General features: G+C 43.6%; 1 protein-coding gene and 1 long non-coding RNA gene across 10 annotated transcripts in view; one reads left to right on the forward strand and one right to left on the reverse strand.

Annotated features, from left to right (window-relative positions):
* LOC144464770 (uncharacterized) overlaps positions 1-17,649 on the reverse strand; it is a 186,868-nt gene extending 169,219 nt beyond the window's left edge. The window contains exon 1 of the long non-coding RNA XR_013492380.1: positions 17,485-17,649. This is a non-coding gene — a long non-coding RNA (uncharacterized LOC144464770). The remainder of the gene's footprint in view (positions 1-17,484) is intronic.
* LOC117270487 (uncharacterized) overlaps positions 1-23,657 on the forward strand; it is a 149,449-nt gene that overhangs the window by 28,022 nt on the left and 97,770 nt on the right. For 7 of the 9 annotated variants that reach the window (XR_013492376.1, XR_013492378.1, XR_013492377.1 and 4 more), the window contains exons 1-2: positions 15,509-15,732; positions 16,306-16,437. Coding sequence is in view for 5 of the 9 variants with exons in the window: in XM_078172673.1 (XP_078028799.1) it covers positions 15,544-15,732; positions 16,306-16,437 (321 nt within the window). In the remaining 4 variants the exon portion in view is untranslated. Of the gene's footprint in view, positions 1-1,555; positions 1,662-15,508; positions 15,733-16,305; positions 16,438-23,657 lie in introns of those variants that run through there. The other 2 variants (XM_078172674.1, XR_013492379.1) reach the window with 2 other exon arrangements.

Below are 23,657 nucleotides of genomic sequence, written 5' to 3' on the forward strand. Positions count from 1 at the left end.
AGAAAGTAGAGAATTGGACGTACGCATTTGTGACACATGGACCAACAACCCAAAAACGTAATGCCTCTGGCCACAGCTGTCGTCAGTGCAGACATTAATCATCTTTTTGTAGCGTAGCGTCTTTTCCAGAGAATAAGCTGTAAAAAGCCAGTGAACGCTAGGTCAACGTATCCTCATACAACGATGTGTTCACTACCATATGAATTTGGTGGAGACCAAAACCGGAGCCAAAAGTACTGACATTCATCAAAAACACAGCTCTGAGTTAATGCTAATGTTGTAACATGTTCTCATCCCAAGTCGTCACGTATCTTGCTTCGTCATTGGACTTCCTTCAGTGTCTGCTGTTGACGTTCTGCGGTAGGGACGTCTGCTTAGGTTTAGAAAAAACATCATGGTTTGGTTCTACATTCATACAGGAAGTGAACAGCCGCCTCCCACCACCAATTTACACATACTCCGTCTGCGCCGCGCTACGCAACACTGTGGATCTGGAGCGATCGATGGCGCGTACCGTCGCCTACTGGGTGCGTTTTTGGAGCGCCACGCGGTGTAGTGGAGCTGCAAGCTCACATGTGCAAACTGCGAAATCATGCGATAAAAAGCACTATTCACTCCCAAAACGCCTGCGATTTCACACCAGGTCTTCTTTCAGTTTGTATCCTTGTAGAAAGGACGTGTGGTGTCATACAAAATACTGTGGTTTCCCACTTCAACTATGAGTTACTCCTCGTCCACCTTTCCTCGGACCCTCGCACTGGCTGACAACTTGTGCGACAGGATGTGACGTGATTTTTAAAAAATTGAGAGTTTACAATCCGTAGTCTGTGCATTGTGTTGTATTTTGAAATTTACCGGCTGCTGCGTGCGTTCCGTTTCCTGTTTGGTGCGATCTGAGCATCTCTGACGAAGCGGAGCGCCGGAGTATGTGGAAATTGGGGGCGAGATGACAGTCCAGGGTTTGCTTTCTGTTGACTTCAGATTGAGAAACGGGCTGAATGTTGCCCTGCGTGGATCTGGACATCTGGACATGGGACATGTCACAGTTACATGTTGTTGTGCCGTCGATAAATTTAATGAGTGAAAATTTAAGATGCGATCCATGTTTTCAGAAGCTTAAAGTCACGGCCTCACACAGTGATATCAATGTGAGGTCTTCTCTGAGGTGACTGTTTGATAACTACATGAGGTGGAGTGTATGTGCTGCGACCCTGGGGGGGGGGGTTGTGACGGGAGCAGTAGGGTGGCAACTTCTGCTGAGGGCTGAGAAAAGTTGGTTTTCATCAGTGTTGTTTAATAAAACAGAAACTCTGGACATCCAACCATGTGACCCAGTTAGATCCAGTTTATCCGCCCTGTTTCTTCACACTCTGTCTTCCCTCCTTCCAGCTATACTTAGTGTTACTCGTCCGTGTTTGTAAACTGCCACAATATCAAACAGGGATTTAGCAGCAGACAGTTTCCAGCGTGTCACTTCCTTCCTGTCCCCTGCAGATACACTTCCACTTTTTTTTGTAATTTTTTTCTTCTTTTTTTTTTTTGGTCCAATTATCAGAGGAGGATCCAGAAACCGGTCAGGCCTAACAGTGCTGCCCAGCGGAGCGTTGCAGCCAGACGGACAGATTGGACACAACGGGAGACAAATGAGCAGAGACTCGTGGGTAATTTGGCGTGATGATGTGATTTGATGCAACGTCTGAGACCATTCTTTTTCCAAACCTGGGTCTCTGTCTCTATCTGTCCACCATTAGACCAGGGGACAGTCGCCCTGGAGTGTGGGGATGAATGGATGAATTAATGGAAAGAGCAGATGTATGTCGGAGAGAAAAAAGGAATGGACTGTATGGATGAACTGATACCTGATGGAGGAGTGGATGGTAGAGAGAGTGAGGGAGTGACTGATGAATGAATGAACAGATAGACAGATAAATAGGTAGATGGGATGACTATGCATGATGAATGAATGAAAAGCTGGCTACCTCAATGGATACATGAATGAATTAATGGATAGATAGATGGATGAATGTATTAAAGACTTGGTGGATAGATAGGTGGATTATTGTGTGGACAATCGATAGATGGATGAACTGATGGGTGAATTAACGGCTGGATGAATGGATTGAGAGATGAATGAATGGATGAACAGAGAGATGGTTTAAAAGCCGGCTTGCTTGTTGTGCTGACCGTTGAGGGCTCCCGGCTAAGTGTTCACACCTAAATAAATTCTCCAAAGAACATCCTAATTATGCAAATGTTGTTTGTCGTACTTTACAGCGACTCAATAATTACTGTTGAAGCCCAGGAATTAGACTGTAACAGGCAATCTAGTTTGGGATATGTTCTAGAATCAGTCCAGTCAGCAGAGGACAATGTTTGCAGCACACATACAGATACATATACATACGTGGCTTATCAGCATTTGTAAAGTGATGCAGTTTTATGGTGACCCTCTGCAGCATTTCCACTGGTGTTTGTAGCACTGACCTGAGTGTTTTTACCGACACACTGCGGCGTTTCCCTGCGATGTATGAGCCATTTAACATTTTTTTCCTAACCATAACCAAGTGGTTTTTGTGCCTAAAAAACTGCACACTCTTTGTCAACATACTGTATTCATTTGAAAATGCACTTTTTCCCTGCATTTATGCTTTCCGTCTGCATCAAGCGTTTTGCTCCCTGCAGATTCTGGGCTCGTAATGTAGACAGACGTCAGAAATACTGAAAAGAAAGTGCATTTTCAGATGAATCCGGTTCACTTTGGAGAGTGATTTTATACTGACGAACAGTGTGCAGATTTTTTATTTCATTAATCTAAAAATCATTTACAGTGACCTCCAGCTCTTGCTGGGGCGGTTCGCAGCCGAGTGTGAAGTGGCTGGGATGAGAATCAGCACCTCCAAGTCTGAGGCCATGGTCCTCAGCTGGAGAAGGGTGGATTGCCCACTCCAGGTCAGGGGGGAGGTCCTGCCTCAGGTGGAGGAGTTTAAGTATCTCGGGATCTTGTTCACGAGTTCACGATTGACAGGCGGATTGGGGCGGCATCAGCAGTGATGCAGGCGCTTAACCGGTCCGTTGTGGTGAACAGGGAGCTTAGCCAGAAAGCAAAGCTCTCGACTTACCGGTCGATCTACGTTCCAATCCTCACCTATGGTCACGAGCTCTGGGTAGTGACCGAAAGAACGAGATCGCGAGTACAAGCGGCCGAAATGAGTTTCCTCCGCAGGGTGGCTGGGCTCAGCCTTAGAGATAGGGTGAGGAGCTCGGACATCCGGGAGGGACTCGGAGTAGAGCCGCTGCTCCTCCACATCGAGAGGAGCCAGTTGAGGTGGTTCGGGCATCTGGTAAGGATGCCTTCCGGGCGCCTCCCTTGGGAGGTGTTTTGGGTATGTCCAACCGGGAGGAGACCTCGGGGCCGCCCCAGGACACGCTGGAGGTTTTTACAACGCCTGGCTGGCCTGGGAACGCCTCAGGGTTCCCTCGGAAGAGCTGACGGAGGTGGCTGGGGAGAGGACTGTCTGGGCTTCTTTGCTGAGGCTGCTGCCTCCGCAACCCAGACCCGGACCCGGATAAGTGGAGGACGACGAGTACGAGTAAAAATCATTCATAAGAAATCATTTAAAATTGATTTGTGGTTAGTTTAATGTCTGTGAACGTCCCTGGTAGACAGGTGGGTGAATGAATGAATGGATGGTTAGCTATTTTCCTAGATGAATGGATATCAGGATGGATGGATGAAAGACTGTCTGGCTGATCCGGTGGATGAATGGATGAATTATATTACTCACACTGAGGCGTAAGAGGAAGACACAAACCCTGAGGGCATCCAACATTTGCCTTTGCGAGTAAAACAAAAACTCTCCTGACAAATGTAAACAAACGATGTGGAGACTTGATTATGAGCAGAACTGTAGGAAAAACATTAATGAATAAATAAAAAGTAAAGGGATGTAACTGGAGTGGGCACGCTGTCACAAGTGTGTGTGTTTATTCAAAGAGAAACTGCAGAGTGGACGTCGTGTTATGATTATTCATTCTACCTTCGGGCCTGTTTTAATCGGCCTGAGATATTATTTTTTAAACACGGGCCAAAAGAAATAAATTCTGTTGATTAAACACCTCACTCTGCATTTATTCATTTATTCCTCTGAATTCATTTGTGGTCAGTTTTGGTTCCACATCAACCCACTTGTGGGGGCAGCGTCTGTGTGCTTGGGTTTAAATTGTACTTTATGTTGTGTGTTCGTCTCTCAGGATGAAACAGTTTCCTCAGATTCAGATTAGACTTTAAATTAAAATGGACAAATCTTCTGGAGTCATGTGAACAGATGAGGATTAATCTGTGGCAGCGGTCCTGTCTGTGAGCAATGGGTCACATCTTCGTTGCAAGACTCACAACTCCTACGAGTCTCAGGATTTCTTTGTGATTCATTTAAATAACTGTTTTTGAAAGTTTTACGCTGTCGTTAAAGAGACTTTCTCTGTTGAGAAAAGCATTTCAGAGACAGTCCCAGTACACCCACTGTTGCTACCGCTTAGTTCTCTCTGCCCTCGTTTTGCACGTTCATGTCGAGTGTCCGACTCTGGTTGGGAGGGAGAAGTGTTGGGGCGACAAGTGGAGGGTTCTTTTTGTGATCGATATTATAGTCAGGAAGAGCAGTGTTGCCGTCACAAATGTACAATACAAGAAATAATGTGACATTTCTCTGCCCCCCTCATCTCCCTTGTTCCCTTTCCCCTCCACCCCGACCCCCTAAACCCTGACAAGGGAAGACCACAGTACCACAGCTGCAAATACTGTAGTCAAGCAGACACTGACTAATCTCTCAAGACAGATTCTGCAATCTACACTGTAGAATCTGTCAGCAGCCCTGTGTGAAAGACGACTAGGGGGGGGAGGGCGGGGCTTTGAGTTTGAACGATGCTGCGCTTTAGCCAATCACAATGGAGGGGGCGTGGCCGAGTCGTGCCGGTGTCCCCAGGAAATGTGTACCTACAGAAACAGCAAGCTCCGCGTCCATAGCGACCGCTCCACCCAAAACGCCGTCTCATCAACGTGAAAAAAAATATTTTCTCCAGCGGAAGTCTTAGTTACAACATGACTGAGCTAACTGGAGTAGTTTCATGTCGTATCAGACAACGGGAGGCTTTTAACAGATGACGTCCTGATGTTAGCTTTGCTAACTGTCCCTGTCAGCTGCAGCCACTGATGCTTTCTAGACATCGTGATTTCCCAAAACTGAATAAATACCACACATAGCAACACAAAACTGCTTTGCTAGCTCAATCATGTTGTAACTAAGATATCCGCTGGAAAAAATATTTTATTCACAGACCGTTTATTGAGTTATTACCTTATTTTTATACAGTCTATGGTTATTACAGACACCGCTAATGGCTAACATTAACAGCTAACGGCTAACGTTAACAGCTAACGGTTAGCCCAGCTAATCTACGATAACCATGTTATTTACAAAACGTGCACACAGAAAACGTTTGTTCAGTCATTGTGTTTATAGACTTAACAAACATCAGATTAGTCTACACGGTGATATAGTGACGTGAAAAATGTGATATATAGCTAAACTCTGCTGGTTTTCTACCCGAAGTATTTGTAAACAACACGGCGATTCCCTGGGGGCACCGCCGCAAGTGAAGGGCGCGAGCGATCGCTGAGGCCCCTGCACTTCCGTTAGTCCAAAAACTCCGGGCTGTGCCTCCAGAGGTAAAGGAAGAAGAAATTTTTTTTTTTTTTTTTCACCGATGGATTTCCAGATTGGACATTGACTAACAGTTATGATTGTCATCGTAATTATCACCATCATTACTATTAATTGCAGCCCTACAAGACAGTGTACACGGACTGAGAACAAGCACAAACCAGAACATGCAGAGAAAGAGAGAAAAATAACATATGCCAATTTCCTCCATCATCTGTGATGATATTCACAGAAAGAGCCGCGAGGATACATAAAATATATGTACACATACAAAGTCATCAAAGGAAATACAGAACAAATAGTTTGCATAAGATATATGTTTAACAATTCAAGCAGGTAAGAACAACAAACGATATTGTGTGTCTGACTTAGCATTAGCTTGTGTCTTAGCATTAGCTTTTGTCTTAGCATTAGCTTTTGTCTGAGCATTAGCTTGTGTCTTAGCATTAGCCTTTGTCTGAGCATTAGCTTGTGTCTGAGCATTAGCTTGTGTGTTAGCATTAGCTTGTGTCTTAGCAGTAGCTTGTGTCTGAGCATTAGCTTGTGTCTGAGCATTAGCTTGTGTGTTAGCAGTAGCTTGTGTCTTAGCAGTAGCTTGTGTCTGAGCATTAGCTTGTGTCTTAGCAGTAGCTTGTGTCTGAGCATTAGCTTGTGTCTGAGCATTAGCTTGTATCTTAGCATTAGCTTGTGTCTTAGCATTAGCTTGTGTCTTAGCAGCTTAGACGTGCTGTACAAAGCTCTAGATGTGCGATGTCTCCATAAGAGGAGAGCCGGTCCCTCTCCGACAGCGTACGTAAACTATCATCCTTTTAGCAGCTGTTCAGCCTTCTAACAAGAGGCGTCTGTCCTTTATATTTAGCTGTAAAGAAGAAGTGTTGTTAAGTAAAAGCAAGCGCTGTGAGTGACGGATGCCTTTCCCACTAATATCAGACAAAGTGCAGAGGTTTTTCAGGGTGCCATAATTCGGGCTTTGAGAATCCTCGGCAGGACGGCTGCACAAGACACAAAAGATTCCACATTTTCTAGTTTATAAAGATTTAAAATCATGATCATGGCGGCAGTGGCTGGTGGGGCGGCGGTAGCTCAGTCCATAGGGACTTGGGTTGGGAACCGGAGGGTCGCCTGCTCAAGTCCCAGTCCGGACCAAATATGGAGCGTGGACTGGTGGCTGGAGAGGGGCCAGTTCACCTCCTGGGCACTGCCGAGGTGCCCTTGAGCAAGGCACCGAACCTCCCAACCGCTCGGGGCGCCTGACCAAAGGGCAGCCCCCTCACTCTGACATCTCTCCACGTTGTGCATGTATAGGTCCTGTTTGTGCATGTGTGTGTCTTTCAGACCTGTGTGTAATTGACAAAAGAGTGAAAACATTGAATTTCCCCTCAGGGGGATTAATAAAGGAAATAAACTAAACTAAACTAATTATTTGTTTATTTTAAGTGTTGTCTCACTGTATTCTGGTCCTTTTTTTTTATGACACGGATAAAAAAACTGCTTGTAGGCCAAATATGTCGTTAGCTGTGTTCAAAATCGCTCCCTATCACGGATATAGTACACTATATAGTGTGTTCGCCATTTTGTAGTGTTGTTCGAATTTTCCGCGGTTAATTTCATTCGCTATATAGTGGACTATAAAATACCCATAATGCACAGCAAATGTGAGTGAAAAAACGATGTACCCTACATTTTACTCCCGTATACCACAATGCAATGCGAAAAGAAAAACGAATAGGATGCTAGCCGGTAACGTTAGCTCACAAGCTAACAATAGCCACTTAGCTCGCACGAGCCAGGTAGCTTGTAGCTTGTGCACTATCGTGGGCTATTACAGCTCACAATGCAGACACACAACCGTTGCTGACAAAACCAAACGTCCACGCCATTGACATTTCAACAATTTATTGACAAAAAGCACAACCACCATACAGTTCGATCATCCTCAAAGCGCCCGGGTTGTTTACATGATGCTCAGCGCGTCCACTTGCGTCACAGGAGTATGCGGCGCAGCTACTGATGCAACGACGTTCAGAAAATTTCAGTTAGTGTCTGAAATCTCGTTTAGTCGTTCCCCATGTAGTGCACTATATAGTAAACACGAAATAGGGAATAGTGAGTGAGTGAGTGGACGGTTTCGAACACAGCTAATGTCTCAGTGGCTAACTAGCTAACTTGCTAACGTTACATTGTTATTGCTGATGTGTTGTCTTCAGCACAATGTTTGAGGTTTCTTTTAACGTATAATTGCAACTGTCACGTTTTCAGTTATCGGTGTGACTACAGGGATGTGATGTCGGCCTGTTGGTTGGTTCACCACTTTGATCCAGACTGAATATCTCAAGCATTGGACAGATTGCTTTGAAATGTTTTATTCTTGGTCCTCAGAGGTTGATCCCACTGACGTCGGTGGTCCGTAGACTTTTCCCTCAGTGGTGATTGAGGGTTGAGATTTTTTGTTTTCAGTAAAACAGTAACAGTAATAAAACTCCTCAACAACCACTGGACGTGTTGTCATGAAATTTGCGACAGATATTTGTGTTGCCTGGACGATTGATCTTGATGACTTCTGTGGTTCCTTCAGTTTCCTGTAGCGCTGTTATTTATCCTGTGAAGTATTTTTACATCTACCGGAAGAATTGGCAACAAATTTCGTACTATGTCCTCAGTTTCCAGGGGTCGCATTTATAAAATGCGAGAACGTAGGAAACTTAAAATGCACATATGGACAACAGCCAAAAAACAGTTTCGACAATCAGGCTCCATCTCACCATCTGTGTCGCCAATTTTCCATCTCCAAATGTTGGTAAGCCTGCATCAGAGTTTCTCCCATCAAGTCTGTTTTTGTAGATCACAGCTTTTGCGTGGGAAGTGGCGTACGCGTCTTTCAGACCTCGTTTTGTGCGTACACAGTGTTTATAAATGAGAGCCCTGATGATTAGTCCTGCTGACTTTGGTTGATCCTCTGACTTTTCCTGCGGCCTCCATGAGGTTTTGTGTTTTAATGAAATATCTCAAGTACTGGACGGCTCAGTGTTACATTAGGGACATTTGTGGTCTCCAGAGGATGAATAATAATAATAACTTTGTCAATCCACTGACTTTTCATCTTGCGCCATCATCGCATCACATTTCAGCTTGTCCAACACTTAAATGACCAAACACCTGTAACTTACGACGTTCCCATCAGCCTCAGCTGTTCTCTGTACTTAGATCTAATTACCGACGTTCTTCAGCTCTGCCTGTTTCTTTGTTTGATGTAAAGTGTGACACTCATCTACAGCAGCTTCAGTCCTTCACAAAGGTCTACAAAAACAACTCATCAGACCAAAATAACACTCCTTGTTCGTTAGTGCAGAGCTCTTTGTGTTCCTCACACCAGGTCGTCAACGTGGTTTCTGAACACCAGCCCTGCTGGAAACAAACAAACAAACAAACAAACTCCATTCAGGACAGAAATGTTGGTCCAGTCGTGGTTATTTTTCAGGCCAAAGCTTTGTAATGATTCATCGTTCATTCTGTTTGTGAGGCTCTGCTGGCAGACTCTGTGCTCCTCTGTGCCAGTACAGCGTGTTGGCATTTTCATTTTCCAGGCTTTTACACATGAAGCCAAACAGGCCAGCAGCATCACCAAAACACTGAGCCTTCGACACGGATTGCTCATGATTATTCTGCTAAATGTTTATTCTGGATGGTGCTGGACAGTCCTGCAGTTAAAATGCTCTTTGTATGAAAACATGGAAGCTTATTTTGGTCCTTGAGGAGGCAGGTAACGGGGGATGAGACAAGAACATTTTAAAATCGGGTCGAGAGCAACACTTAAAAAGTCCATCTTAAGATAAGAAAAATAATTCACTACAAAAGCAGTTACAGCTACTAAACACCCACAGTGGTGTTGAGAAGATCCTAAAAAACAATAAGCTAAAATACTAATATGCTATTTACTAAAAAAACAACAACAATGGGAAAAAAAAAGTTCTTAAAATGTCCGGGGAAGCAGCAAAGGGATTTAAAACAATTTACTGTCCTTATCTCTGCCTTACGAGGTATTTGGCAGGAACTTCAGGCCAATATGGTGTCACAACACTCGTAGACTTACCATTGTGATGACGTCACAGTGTTAAGTCTCAAATCACATCCTTCCATCAGTACACTTGAGTGCAGTACACTATGTTCGTTATGTACTTCTTGTGTGGTGCACTAATTTCAACAGGGTAGTGTTGTCTCAAATCACGCACTGCCAATTTACACTTATCAGAAGTGGCGACGGCTTTTTCTTTTAACCGCCTTTTCTTCTCCTTCGTCTTCCTTTAAACAGCAAACTGCAAACAGACGGTGGAGCATTATCACCAACATTTGAACGCTATCTCCGCCCACACATAAACCAGACTTACGCTACAACATCAGTGCTGATTAAAATGTGCCGCCGTAGCAAGGAACAAGTTAGCAAAAACCAAGGAATGCTAACATTAGCTAGCAAGCTAAGGTTAGCATTCACATTATTGTTGGCAGTACCAAATCATCACAGACCCAACAAACATCACTGACGGCTTCTATTCGACAACAGTTTTGGTTCTTAGTGTAAAAAACATGTCGAACTATCAGGCTCCTGGTTGTCTCCAGCCGCCATGTCAGAAGTTGAGAAGTCTGCGATGTCACGAAGATGGCGAACGTTGATAGTGAGAGGTGTTCGTCATTCCAATCAACTTAAGGACCGTTTTGAGTGCATGAGTGGTACACTGCATTTTTCCATACTATGCAGTGTGAACGCACTTAAAGCACTTGTGCACTCAAAATATTAAGTGTTTAGTACAGAGGGATGAGATCTGAGACACACTGACAGATTTTAAAATCCTTCTCTCAGCTCCATGAACGTTTTACAAATATAAAACCTCCATGTGTCACATTTCATAATAGAGAGTCATAACTGAGCTTGTTGCAGCTGGAGGTGTCGACGGTTTACAGACGTCTCTCTTTAATGGTGGTCTGTGTGATTTTGGGGTCACAGGGATTTTTTTTTTCGCTGCAATACTGCGAGTGACCACTGGGAAATATTGGAAGCAAGGCTGAGGGATGTTTGTGGAGGGCCTTACTATGGATGGTTAAAGAAAACTGAATAGTGTTGGAGACGGGGCCCCTGTTCATTCTTGTGAAAGTTGCTTGTTGGTGCATGAGGCCAAAGAAGTTCGACTTCCTGGGTATAAAATGATCTGTATCTTCTGTATCATTGGGACCACAGAGCCAGAGCAGCAGAGACTTTGCCAGCTGAGCAGCTCACTTCATGTTCAGCGTTCCACTTACTTCAATGGCGATGAAATTATTTGATCCTGTGGCTTTTGTAGACTTTCAAAGTGTCATCAGACCAAATGGATCAAATCCCAACAGTGAAAGGAGTCATTTTGCAAGAGTTGTGACATTCAAAAAAAATGTGTCTTCTGATTTACAGATGTCTCTTTCGCCATGTTAGTCTCTGAGAAAAAGTTTGGGCCATGTGCAGACCTGAACGTTTTAATGCTACAGTTTGGCCACATAGAAAATTGGCTGCAAAGTCCAACACGCTTCCTGCGGTGCTTGAGCCTGATGTTAGCATGCTGATCTTAGCATTTACTTCAGAGCTAAACACTAGCCAACCTAAGTGCAGCTTCACAGAGCTGCTAGTATGACTTGCATAAACTTTATTCTGCCTTGTACTGATGAAGAAAATGCTCAGTTGGTGCACCTTTAATTCGGTCTTTAATAATAATATTGGCTCAAGGAGTCTTCTGTCAGCTGGAAATGCAAAAATGTGAAATGTATCTGCAGGCAAACAATTTGTCAGACACCTATATTGACAAAGAAGTCATCCATCCATTTTCAACTGTCCATCCAAAGCTGAGTCTCGGCGGCAGAATGTTGAGCAAACCACTCCAGACCGTCCTCTCTGTAACGAGGCTTTCCAGTGTGTTCTGGGTCTGCCCCGGGGCCTCCTACCAGCTGGACCAGGAGGATCCTGATCAGATGTTGAACCACCTCAACATGAAGGAGCAGCAGCTCTACTCCGAGCTCCCTCCAGATGTCTGACTCCTCCCCCTATCTCTAAGGCTGAGCCCAGACACCCTACAGAGGAAACTCATTTCAGACGCTTGTATCTGTGACCTCATTCTTTCAGTCACTACCCAGAGCTCATGACCATAGGTGAGGGTTGGGACGCAGATGGACCAGGACATCGAGAGCTTACACATCTCTGCAGACGCCGCACCAAACCACCGATCCATCTCACGCTCCATTCTACCCTCACTGTGAACAAGACCCAGAGATACTTGAACTCCTTCTCTTGAGGCAGTAACTCTCTCCCAACCCAGAGGGAACAATCCAGCGTTCTCCAGCAGAGAACCATGACCTCAGATTTGGAGGAGCTGACTCTCATCCCGACCGCTTCACACATGGCTGCAAACCAGCTGTAAACCGCCTCAGGTCATGCTGGAGGTCACAGTGTGATGACGCCAACAGACCCACGCCACAAAAAGTCTTGAAAACTGAAAATATATTCATTTGGTTTTATAAGGAGCAGCTCTTTGAAGGCAGCTCTTCCACAAATCTGCCGTATGTTTTAAACTGTGACTCAGAACTCTCAGAACTTTGTCTTATACCAAACTAAATTATTCTTTCCAGGAAATTATTAACAATTTACAGACTCTTTAATGCACTTCATGCTCAGTCATAACAAAATATTTGAACGCAACTTTCATGACGCCACGTTTGGGTGACGACATCCAGCAGTTCCCCCTCGCCGCCATGTGGGGCCGCCAGCATGCGAACCATCTCTCCCGGCTGATGTAATACAACTTTCCTGCTGTTGCTTCCTTTTGATTCTGATTCACTCACTTCAAAGGCAAAAGTCCTTTTTACAAGAGAGATGGAGAACCACCTGCAGGGCTGTCTCACCCTGAACACTGTGTGTGTGTGTGTGTGTGTGTGTGTGTGTGTGTGTGTGCTGAAGAAACTCTCGCTCCTCATCTCTGACATTTCCAGGTCACTCAGTTATAAAATGGCTCCTCTGCCTCCCGCCCCCTCTCTTCCTCTTCTTCCTCTTCTTCCTCTCTTTCCTCCCCCTCTGCCTCTCTAGTTTTACCTCTCACCGTCTCTCGGAGGCTGCGAGGACGTGAGGAAGAGCTGGATGGAAAACAAGATGAAGAGGCAGAAGAAGGGAAAGAGACAGAGACGGGAGGAAGTCTGGTGTCTCATCTTCACCTCACAGCTGCTAATTCAACTCATTTATTTCACAGACATGTTTGGTCTCCGTCTCTAAATGAACTCTGATGTTGTTTTGCAGTCGTCAGATTGGATCCCTCGTTCATCATCTGACACCTAAACTCAACAACATAAATCACTGAGTGAATGTAATTAAAGTGTGACATATATTTCCATCCAATCACATCAAGTAAATCTCTCCGTCTTCATTATGTTTTACACTTGCAGAGGAAACTTAATGTTTGAAGTGGAGACAGACGACTCAGCGGCGTTCATCGTTGATCAGCTAAACGCCAAGACTGTTTCTGACCGGTTCTGCACATGGGTTCATTTAGCTACTCTTCAGTTTAGACTGAGCACCATGCTGCACTAAGAATGAGGCTGAATATACAGTTCTGGGGTTCGAGCCAGCACGGACGTTTAAAAGTTGAAAGCTGGATAGAATCAAGACCTTCAACAGGTTTTATGATGATCAGACAGGTGCTCATTCACTGACGTCCAAATCTCTACCGAGCCACGCTCTTCTTTGGAGACTCTGTCACTTCCTGTTGGTCAGCTGCACAAACATTTTGTTGACATGCTTTAATGGCTTCATTAAAAAAGAGTCCTCAGAGTTTGTTGATGTTTGAAAAAGTTTTGGAAAGGCCATTTCACTTGTTTGGAGCTGGAGGCTCCCGACACATGTGGTTCATCTTACTATAATGACAAAAACTCTGTCTGTGTGTGTGTGTCTGTTCCAGGTTGTGAAATTTGGCACAGTGGTAGAGGGTCATGGGAGGATGCCAATGAAGCAATATTACATCAATTGGCCAAAGGGGGGCGCTATAGCAACCCATTGAAATGTCAAACTTTGAATGGGCATATCTCATGCCCCGTATGTGGTAGAGACATGAAACTTTGCACAGAGATGCCTCTCCTCATGAGGAACACATTTGCCTCAAGAACCCATAACTTCCGCTTATATAGATTTTCCGCCATTTTGAATTTTTTGAAAAACACTTTAAATGGATCTCTTCCTAGGAAGTTTGAGCGATCTGCATGAAACTGGGTGAACATAATCTAGGGACCAATATCTAAAGTTCCCTCTTGGCAAAAGTTGGAAAACTTACTAAAACTGAGCTTCTATAAGGCAATGAATATTGCGGAGGGCGTGGCTCATCACATAAAGGTGTATAACATCTCAAGGGTTTCACCCATCACCACGCAACTTTGTAGGCATATGACCACACATAATCTGAGGGGACCCCTCCATTACTGACCCCATCAAACAAAATGGGGGCGCTAGAGAGCTAATTTCTTATCTAGGCCTAATCGCTATATGGATTTTTACTTAACTTGGTAGATATGTAGAACAGGACGCCTCAAGGTGACTGGAGAAATTTAACTCTAATTGGCAACTGGGTGGCGCTATAACAACAGAAAAATGCTTAAAAATGGCTAAAATGCGACCTATTGCTGTGGCTCCCCCTGTGGACCAATGTTTTGGGGTTTTTTTCTAATATTTGGTATGACTAAGTCATGGTATGGTATGCTGTACATAATCACGAAACTGTCAGTGTGTCATTCTGTCAGTCAGTCATTCTGTCTGTCCCACGTTTTTCTACTCACTGACGTGGTCAATCTATGTGAAACTGCACATAGGCATTGAGGACTGGCATAGGTAGAAGGTGACAAAGCTACCAATGGCTATGGACTAGTGTTTATTATTTAACAAATCCTGCAAGTTTTGTACTGATTGGACAATCCATTACAAATGTGGCATATTTCTGGAGCACAACTTCCAATTATATTACTTTTATAAAAGTGTTCCCCTATTCAGTTCAGTTCAGATTCATTCAGTGAACACTGTTCAAACAGCATAGTTCAACAAACCCTGCCTTGTTCTATGAACAACTTCAGTCTGTTTGACTAATATCAGTCTTGTTGAATGAACTAATGTGGTTTTCGATTGGTTTACTAAAATTGATCTTATTGTTTTGATGAATCCTGTTTTTCATTGTGAGTCATTTATTTCCATTAAATTACCCAAGGCCCGCCAACTTAAAAAAAGTACAAAAAATATATAAAACATTTTAACATTTATTTGTTTTGACTTTAATAACTGATACCTGTCCTTCAAAGCTTTCTTTTTAACACACATCATTCAAGTCAACATGCTTTTTAAAACACAAAACTCATTGTCCAGTTTATTTTGTCCACCTAGAAAAACATCTGATGAAACCGTCCTGCAGTGAAGGTTCAAATAAACAGAGGTGGAAATCTTTCTTTTAATCTCATAATCTGAGTCAGAGTTCATCTTCCTTTCAATAAACAGAGTATACTTCATGTGCCAAAGCACTCACTCATGTCTTAAATCCACTGTCCTGCAGTATATAACATAACTCAATGTTCAGTCTCCAGCAGAGGGAAGTGTGTGTGAATACACTTTTTTAATCTGGACATGTTACGGTCTAATTTCCTGACCTCCGTCACAACGTCTGCCTCTTATTATTTCCCTCCATCTGTCCCTCTGTCCTGGTCTCCAGACATTTCTCACTTCTTCCCCTGCAGGCCGATGCATTATTCAGGAACTCTGCAGACCTGTCTTTCTCCATCTGTCCACCAGATGCCCTCGGAGTTTCCCCACAGCTCCCAGTCACCTGACTCCACCTGCTCACCTGTGTCTCGTTCCCCAGTCACTCTCTCCGGACTTAAACCAGCCTCCTTCTCCGCAGTCGGTGTCAGGTTTTCAGCGCTTTTGCTTTCCTGTCTTTGGGTTCCCAGTTACTCCTGTTTGGACTTGCTTCCTGTCCCAGTAAGCTCACATGTCCTCTGTCTGCACTAAATCTCTGAGCTGTTCCTGTCTCACTGTGTGTGCACACGCTGAGAACAAATGTAATAAAACTACGACCAGCGTTGGAAGAAGCATGCAGATCATTAACTGTAGTTAAAGTACCAAAGAAAACACTGTGACAATACTTTACTACAAGTTAAAGTCCTGCATTCAAAGCTTCACTGAAGTAAAGTTTGTAAGTGGACTCAACTTAAGTATCGACTGTGCAGTAAATGTTTCCTGTCAGTGTTTATTCTGATGCGTCCTGACTGCTGGTTTTTGGGTTTCCATACAAGACAAAGAGTGCAGATATTTTGACATGCATCACACACTGCAGGTGTGTTGTGCAGCCTGGTTCACCGACACACTGCAGTGAAACACATCCATTACATTTAACAGTTTAACTGCTGATTCTCACTTCAGGGAAAATGAGGGTTTAGTATAAGTTGGATTTTGCGTCAGTAGCTCCGCTCCTGTGAACGCAGTGACATGTTGAGTGTTGTTGTTCGTACTACAGAGTTAATCGTTAATAGTGAACTTTTTGTCTTCCTGCAGATTGAACACCAAAGTTGCATCGACGACGAGCAGGGCAGCGATCAGACGGTTCAACGAGCTGCAGCCACACAGGATGGAGGAGAGGAAGGTGGGAAGCAGCAGAGTGGCAGCAGCAGCGCCCGGTTAGCCAAGGTAAGCTAACGCTCCTGTGCATCCTCACAGCAAATGTTGGGTCACACATTAATGCACTGAGTAAAGCCTCCTACAGACTGTGAGATTTTAACAGTCTAATGGTTGTCTGTCTCTATGTGTCAGTCCTGTGACAGTCTGGTGACCTGTCCAGCTGAACCTGCCTCTCACACAGTGTCAGCTGGAAAAGGCTCTGATGTTTTACAAGTGGTCATGACAGACTGCTAGTTCAGGTCACACGTTACCTTTAGTTGTTGTTCTGTCACCACTTCAGGATCAAAAGTAGTTTTAAAGTTGTTTGATTCAGTCGTTCAGTTTTTAAATTGTAATGTAAAATGTTAATTTGCTTTGTTCCAACTTTAAATTCAATCAGTTTATTAATGTTCAGCACCTCTGTAAAGATTAAAGCTCTGATGATGAATCAGTGAAACAGCAGAGCTGAAATATTTCTCAGTGAATTTTCCACAGTTTTACTTTTTATTTCTGTAGTTTGAGTCTGATTCTTTCAGAGAAACTGGTTTTCAGCCACGGGCGTCATTGAACAACAACCAGCAGCCGAGCTTCTGTCTCTGTCAAACACATTGATTTCTCTTGTTTGTTTTCAGTGTGAACGGTCTGTTCTCTGCTTCTCTCCGTTCAGCTCACACAAAAACTACTTTCTTTTTTTTTTAACTTGTCAGATGCTTTTTTTTTTATTAGGGTCCAGGCAGCTAAGCTGCCAGGACACCATTGTAATCCTAGGTATTCTTCTTCTTCTTCTTCTTCTTCTTTCTTCTTCTTTCTTCTTCCGAGGAAATCATACTTCCCATGGGTGAAAACTCACCAAACTTTGCACAAAGGTCCAGTCTCATGCCAGATATCCTCAGCTGTAAACTCAAGCCAGTAGTCCTGATGGTGGCGCTACAGCAAGCGTCTAAAGTTCAAAACTTTGAAAATTCATAACAAATCAACCATACGTGCTACAACTTCACAACTTTCATCAAACTGTAGCCTCAATACTGAAGAAACTTTTGTACATTTAAACCTATTAAAAATTATGAAGTCCATCACTCTGTTTTTTTCAAAAACTGTAAAACTTCTTAAACCTATCTCCTCCCACAGTTTTTGCTCAATTGACACCAAACTTGCTACAGAGCATCTTCAGACTGTCCTACACAAACTATGTTTCTCAGATTTTTGATTTATCAAAAATTGAGCCTACAGTGCATCAAAATGTTTGACCGTAAACAGTACTGTAAACATATACATGCAAATTCTTGCTAAATAAATCTTCAATGGTCATTAAAAAAAGACAATATTCTAGAGTCATGGTAGATGATGTGTGGCAAATTTCAGAATTTTATCTCAAAAACTGAATTTTTGACAGCATTTTGAATTTTGCTCTAATGTGAACAATTGGAATCAATGTAAAAATGGCAATTTTAAACATCAGTTTTTCACTTATGGAGCAAATCAATCATTGTTGCAAACAAATTACCAACATCTCCATGCTGTCTAGATGCAATATGTGTATTTTCAGATTTTTGTCTTAATAACTGATTTTTTTACAGTGGTTTGAAATCTGCTTTTCCATGCATGGACGGCTGCTAAACCTGCACGTCTGGCTTAGTCAGTTTGTGAAGCTACACATGAATTGTCACTGACTAATTAGCTCAGTGAGCTAGAAATTGATTCTTAGTCTCAGAGGTTGTGAGTTCAAGCCTCAGCTGATGCAAAAGGCAGATTGTGTTGCTAAATGTCTTCCAATTCTTTTGCTTGTTGCTCAGAATTGCCTAAAAATGCCCGGACTCGACCCATCACTGCGCAGCAGCTATAATTGCTGCTGTTATTTAAGTGATCCAAAACGCTTGAGTTTAACTGTAGTCTCACAGGTTGTAAAGATCCTAACGGACACCAAAGAATGACAAATAACTGTTTTGGCTGTTGTTTCCATGTCTGTGATATCTGATTGAATTCACTCAGTTTGAGAGAATTAAGCTAAAAGAATAAAGAAAGAAACAGAAACTTAAATCACAGTGAATAAGTTGTTGATTAAACCCTGAACCGATAACGTCAGCCCGGGGAAGGCCAGTTTATGTGACAGATCCACCAGAATGAACTAGGAGTCAATATTAAAACATCTGGTCTTTGATTTTTGTTTTCAAATTCTAAAATACATTTTTCCCAAAGATGGCTTCAGTCAGTTTCGTCACGCTGCAGTTTGTTCAGGTGCTCAAGTTTATTTTTAATTTGTTCTGTGATGCTCTAAAAACAGGGCTTGTACGTCATGATCGACAGTGATGTGTACTAATGGGCGTGCTTGCGATCAATGGAGCTGCTTGTGATTGGTCAGATGGGTGTACAGTGGCTCCAGTTGATGTCACCAGTGCAAAATGGCAGCGGCCGTATGATCTGGGATATTTTGGCTTCATTTTTGTATAGTGGCGACCTGGTCTCACTCTGAAGTGACTCCCAACATTAGACACCAATGAAAAAAGCCGTCCTTTCAGGTCGGCATGATTTGCTGCCAGTTGCCGTTATTCTGTAATGGTGCCCAGCAGCGTCCAGAAGAAATGCGGCAGGACAACAACAAAAGTTAAGGGGGCGAAAGTTGGAGTAGGGTTGGAGGGAGGTGGATGGGTCCAACAGCCACTTCCTGTTTGAATGTAGAGCCAAACCCTGTTCTTTTTTCCTAAACGTAAACACATGTGTTTTGGAAGGAGGAAAAAAAGTCAATTCACAGTGTTGTACCGACGTAGTGCTTTTATTTTGAAAGAGACTGTATGCAAACTGTACATTTCCTGTGAAAACAGAAGTGTATTTTGAAAACAGACAATGCATGTAACAGGCTGAAGTTGACACGGCGTCCCAGAACGTCAACAACCAACACACCCAGGGTACCTTGGACGTCATATGTGGACGTGGAAAGTCCATGACCAAACGTGGACATGTGACGAGGTCACAGTGAGGATGATGATGACAGTGGGAGGAAGTGGAGACATGGCGTCCATCTTATAGTCTATGATGTAAACAGTGAGTTTTTTCAGAGGAGGTGCAGCTCTTTTCTTTTCCCGTGCAGCCATGCCTTAATTCAGTTTTACTTATAAAGCCCAATATCACAAATCAAGATCTGTGTCAGAGGACTTTACAACATACGACATCCCTCTGACCTTTGACCTTCACAGCAGATGAGGAAAAATCAGGTCAGACAGAGGTGCAATAGACGTGTGTACAGAACAGATAACAGTATTGATAATCCTTGGATGGAGGGCGGCAGAGAGAGAAGAGTTCACCTTGTTGTCGACTGTTCATTTTGAACAAACGTAGCAGTCACAGTTTGGACAGTGTTCAGAAATGTTGAAGCTTTCAGGGACTTGATGAGAATCAGTGTTGCTGTTGCATCAACAGAATATTGAAACCAGACAAAGCTGCTGCTGATTTTCTCACCTGTATCTGCAGATATTGAACTGTGAGTGAGAACAGAACACACAGGAGGTGCGTTTTGTATACAGCACTCCAAACACACACACATTTCTATAGTCAGAAACAGTGTGTGTCAGGGAAACCGGTCGGAGGAGGGGGAATACACAATTTGTTGTGCTTAGCGCCGAGATGCTGAAATCAGCGAAAACATTTTGCTTCAGAAGAGTTTTGCTCCCATTTCCGTCTGCTTTCACTGCACATTCCCCGTGAAACAGCTGAGACGGGCTGTAATTGGTTCGCCTCACCTGCTGAGACACGCTCAGGTAACAAGTAAACAAAGCTGTCATGATGATGATGATGGGACGAAGCTGTGTGAGCAGTCAGCTGACACCTGGAGCAGCAGAGCTGGGTTCGTCCTCCGGGGGGATGAAGGTGATGAAATATTCAGCCTCGCTGCTTGTTAAATACACTCACAGCTATTTTGGCTTGAGACAAATTACAGGAGGAGGTTTGGTGTATTGGGCTTGACTCTCAGGAGTTTTAAGAAGTGTCCTGAAGAATTTCTTTAATTGTGGTGAGAACCGGGGGCCAGTTTGTGTTTAAGCATTTTATTCTCCTTCAAAACAACTGGTCTAATTATTAATGGTACAATGATGCTACAAAAAAGATGGAAAAAATGAACCAGCCTCCTCTCACATTGACCTCTCAGAGAAAACAATATAAAAAAGAAATATTAAAGGTCTTATAGGTCATATTCTTATATTTCTGTCATATCTATAATGTTCAATGTGTTCAACGTTTCAAATAACGAGATAAATGTGATTAAAAACCTTGTTTCCAGTCAGACCAGCTGACTTCAGCTCTTGACGGACATCTTTATATGGTCATCTGTTTCAGGCTCGCTACTGCAAATGTTTACATTACATACACAGCTACATGTAGCGACATGCTAACATCGGGGAAACGCGTCATCTTGGTTGCTGATGTTGATTTGTGATCAGATTCTTGCTGGTGATTTTTCATCATGGTAGAAAGTAGCACTGTTCTCCATTACAGTCGTAACGTGCAGAGACGCTGACAACAGCTGACCAATCAGAGCAGACTGGACTTTTTCAGGAGGGGAGCTCAAAGAGACAGCAGGTGAATCCAGGTGTTCCAGCACGGACAGTCTCTGGCAGCTGGGTTTCCCAAATAAACTCAGATGCAAGTTAATGTTAGCATGCTAACTCTGTAGCCTGTAAGCTCTGCTCTCCATCAGTACATTTCAGTGTAGTACGTTATGTAAACTACGTACTTCTTGCATGGTGCATTCATTTCATCAGGGTAGTGTTGTTTCAAATCGCACACGGCTGTCTTCTTCTTCATCTTCTTAAATATTAAACGACAAATTACAAACAGACGGTGGAGCGTTATCGCCAACATCTGACCGCTATCTCCGCCCACACATAAACCAAACTTACGCCACAACGTCACTGCTGATTAAAATGTGCTGCTGTAGCTGGGTCAGATTAGCTAACTACCGAATGCTAACATTAGCTAGCAAGCTAAGGTTAGCACTCACACTCATGTTGCCTAAGCTACGTCAGAAAGATGGCGACCGTTGAGGATGAGAAGTTGTTTTAAAACACGTAACTATTGCTGCGTTTACGTCTATGGCCCAACACACCTAAAACAGAGAGCTCTGAGAACACTGCTGACCTGTTTTGGTTTGAAAACTCCTCTTTAGTTGTTTAGTTGTTTGAAAACCACGACACGGATATGTATGCTCACTTCCTGACTGGTAGTGTGTCTCAAAACGCATACTTCCTTTGGTACGCTTCAGTTAAGTACACTATGCTCACTATGTACTTCTTGTGTGGTGCACTAATTTCAGCAGCGTAGTGTTGTCTCAAGTCGCAGACAGCTGTTTTGCACTTACCGGAGGTGACAATGGCTTTTTTTTTTTTTTACGTGCCTCTTCTTCTTCATGTTCTTTTGAAGGTGACACATAAACCAAACTTAAGCCACAATGTCAATACTGATTAAAATGTGCCACCGTAGCTAGGAGCAAATTACTACCCAGTGAATGCTAACGTTAACTAGCAAGCTAATGTTAGCACTCGCATTATTGTTCACAGTATCAAATCATCACAGACCCAGCAAACGTCACTGACGGCTTCTGTTTGACAACAATTTTGGTTCTTACTGCAAAAAACATGTTTAACTAACAGACTCCTGGTTGTTGTGTGTGTAGGTGTGTGACAGAACAGAGGTGTTCTCACCATGTCTAACTGTACGTTCACACCAGAAGCTTCCAAAGAGACAAAGTCTCTTGCAGATGCACAAGAAGCACGACTGTCAAAAACATTGTGGCAGCTTTGGTCGCTCTAGTCGCTCGTCACGTGAATCACTGACCGTTGGATCGTGCTTGTCAATTTCAAGGAGCCACAAAGACTGGCTTGAAAGCAGCGTAGTTGCTGCTTGTTGTTGGCCTACAGAAAGTTATGCTTACCCCCCCAAAATCATATCAACTCAACATGGAAGATGATCTTGCTGCTGTGATGTGTGCTGCTGCCGTCTTGTGCATTCGAAGACGCCATCGCAGTCGGGTTTGTTTTTTTTAATTTCGGTCTCTGCAACCGACCACTGTTGGAACAAGTGTGCTGTAGGAACCAAAGTTACATGGCTTGTTCTCTGGGATCCGCTTCATCGAAGCACGTCAGCATTCCGACTGGTTGTCGCCGAACCACATCACAGCTCATTACAATGAAGTTAAACAAGTTTTAACTCCTCTCCAGAGCCGCTCCGGTCGCTTTGGTTGCCCAAGTCGCTGAGCTCTCATTGAAAATGAATGACCTCCGCTGTTTTTGAAGCTCTGGTCGCTGTTGGTTTGAACGTACAGTATGGCTTTCCATGTAGACGCATGGAAGGGCGAAAGGGTGTGCTCTCTCCACCTTAGGCTTTCTGTGTACGTCTGATGAAGGGCAGAGAGACCCCAGAACAGAGCCATACCTCCAAATACATCACTGCAATGGAAATAGTTTTCTTTGACTAAAGTGCTCCTGACTGAGCTACAGTCTTTTCCCTCAGTTTACTCTCAGTTAGCTAGCTACACCGGGTCCATGTCACTGGTTCGACAGCCCATTGGTTCGACATCCCATTAGTCCGACTGTCCGCGGTGCTGAGCGGCTCGCGGCGGGCGTATGGTGCGCCGTGACCGGCTTGAGGCGGAGCAGGCTCACGGCTTATGTGTTTGTCACTTTCTTTTTTATTTTAACCCACACCATGATCTTTTCCTGACCCTAACCAAGTGGTTTTTGTGCCTAAACCTAACCAGACCTTAACCACAGGGCATCATGATGATTTTGGAAAGGACTTCGGAACAATGAGTTTAATATGGTCGGAACAATGGGCAGTTCCCGCTACACCAATGAGCCAATGTTAGCTAACATACAGTAAAATGACATAATTGAAAACTAAGAAGAGAAGCTACGACATGTTAGCATGCTAACCGTAGCTGGCCACATGAGACAGATGGCTAAAGTAAGTATTTACAGGAGAAGATTGATGAAGACAAGCTGGTTGGTTCTGTCAACAGGCATTTGTTTTTAACAACCACAACTTCAGCCAAGTGGTCCTAAAACTTTGGTCAAACTTCACCAAACCTAAACCACAGAGCGTGGGACAGATGACCTATATAGGTGTACAGTTTTGGGTGGTTGTTGGGTACTAATGAGGCCGGCTGCGTTCAGCGGCGTGTTATAAAGTGCATAATTAAACCAGTAAATCAATGAGACATACATGTACAGTAAGCAGTCGAGCTGTATGATGTTAAACAGAGT

The sequence above is a fragment of the Epinephelus lanceolatus genome, chromosome 11, assembly GCF_041903045.1.
Source record: "Epinephelus lanceolatus isolate andai-2023 chromosome 11, ASM4190304v1, whole genome shotgun sequence".
NCBI classification, from domain to species: Eukaryota; Metazoa; Chordata; class Actinopteri; order Perciformes; family Serranidae; genus Epinephelus; species Epinephelus lanceolatus.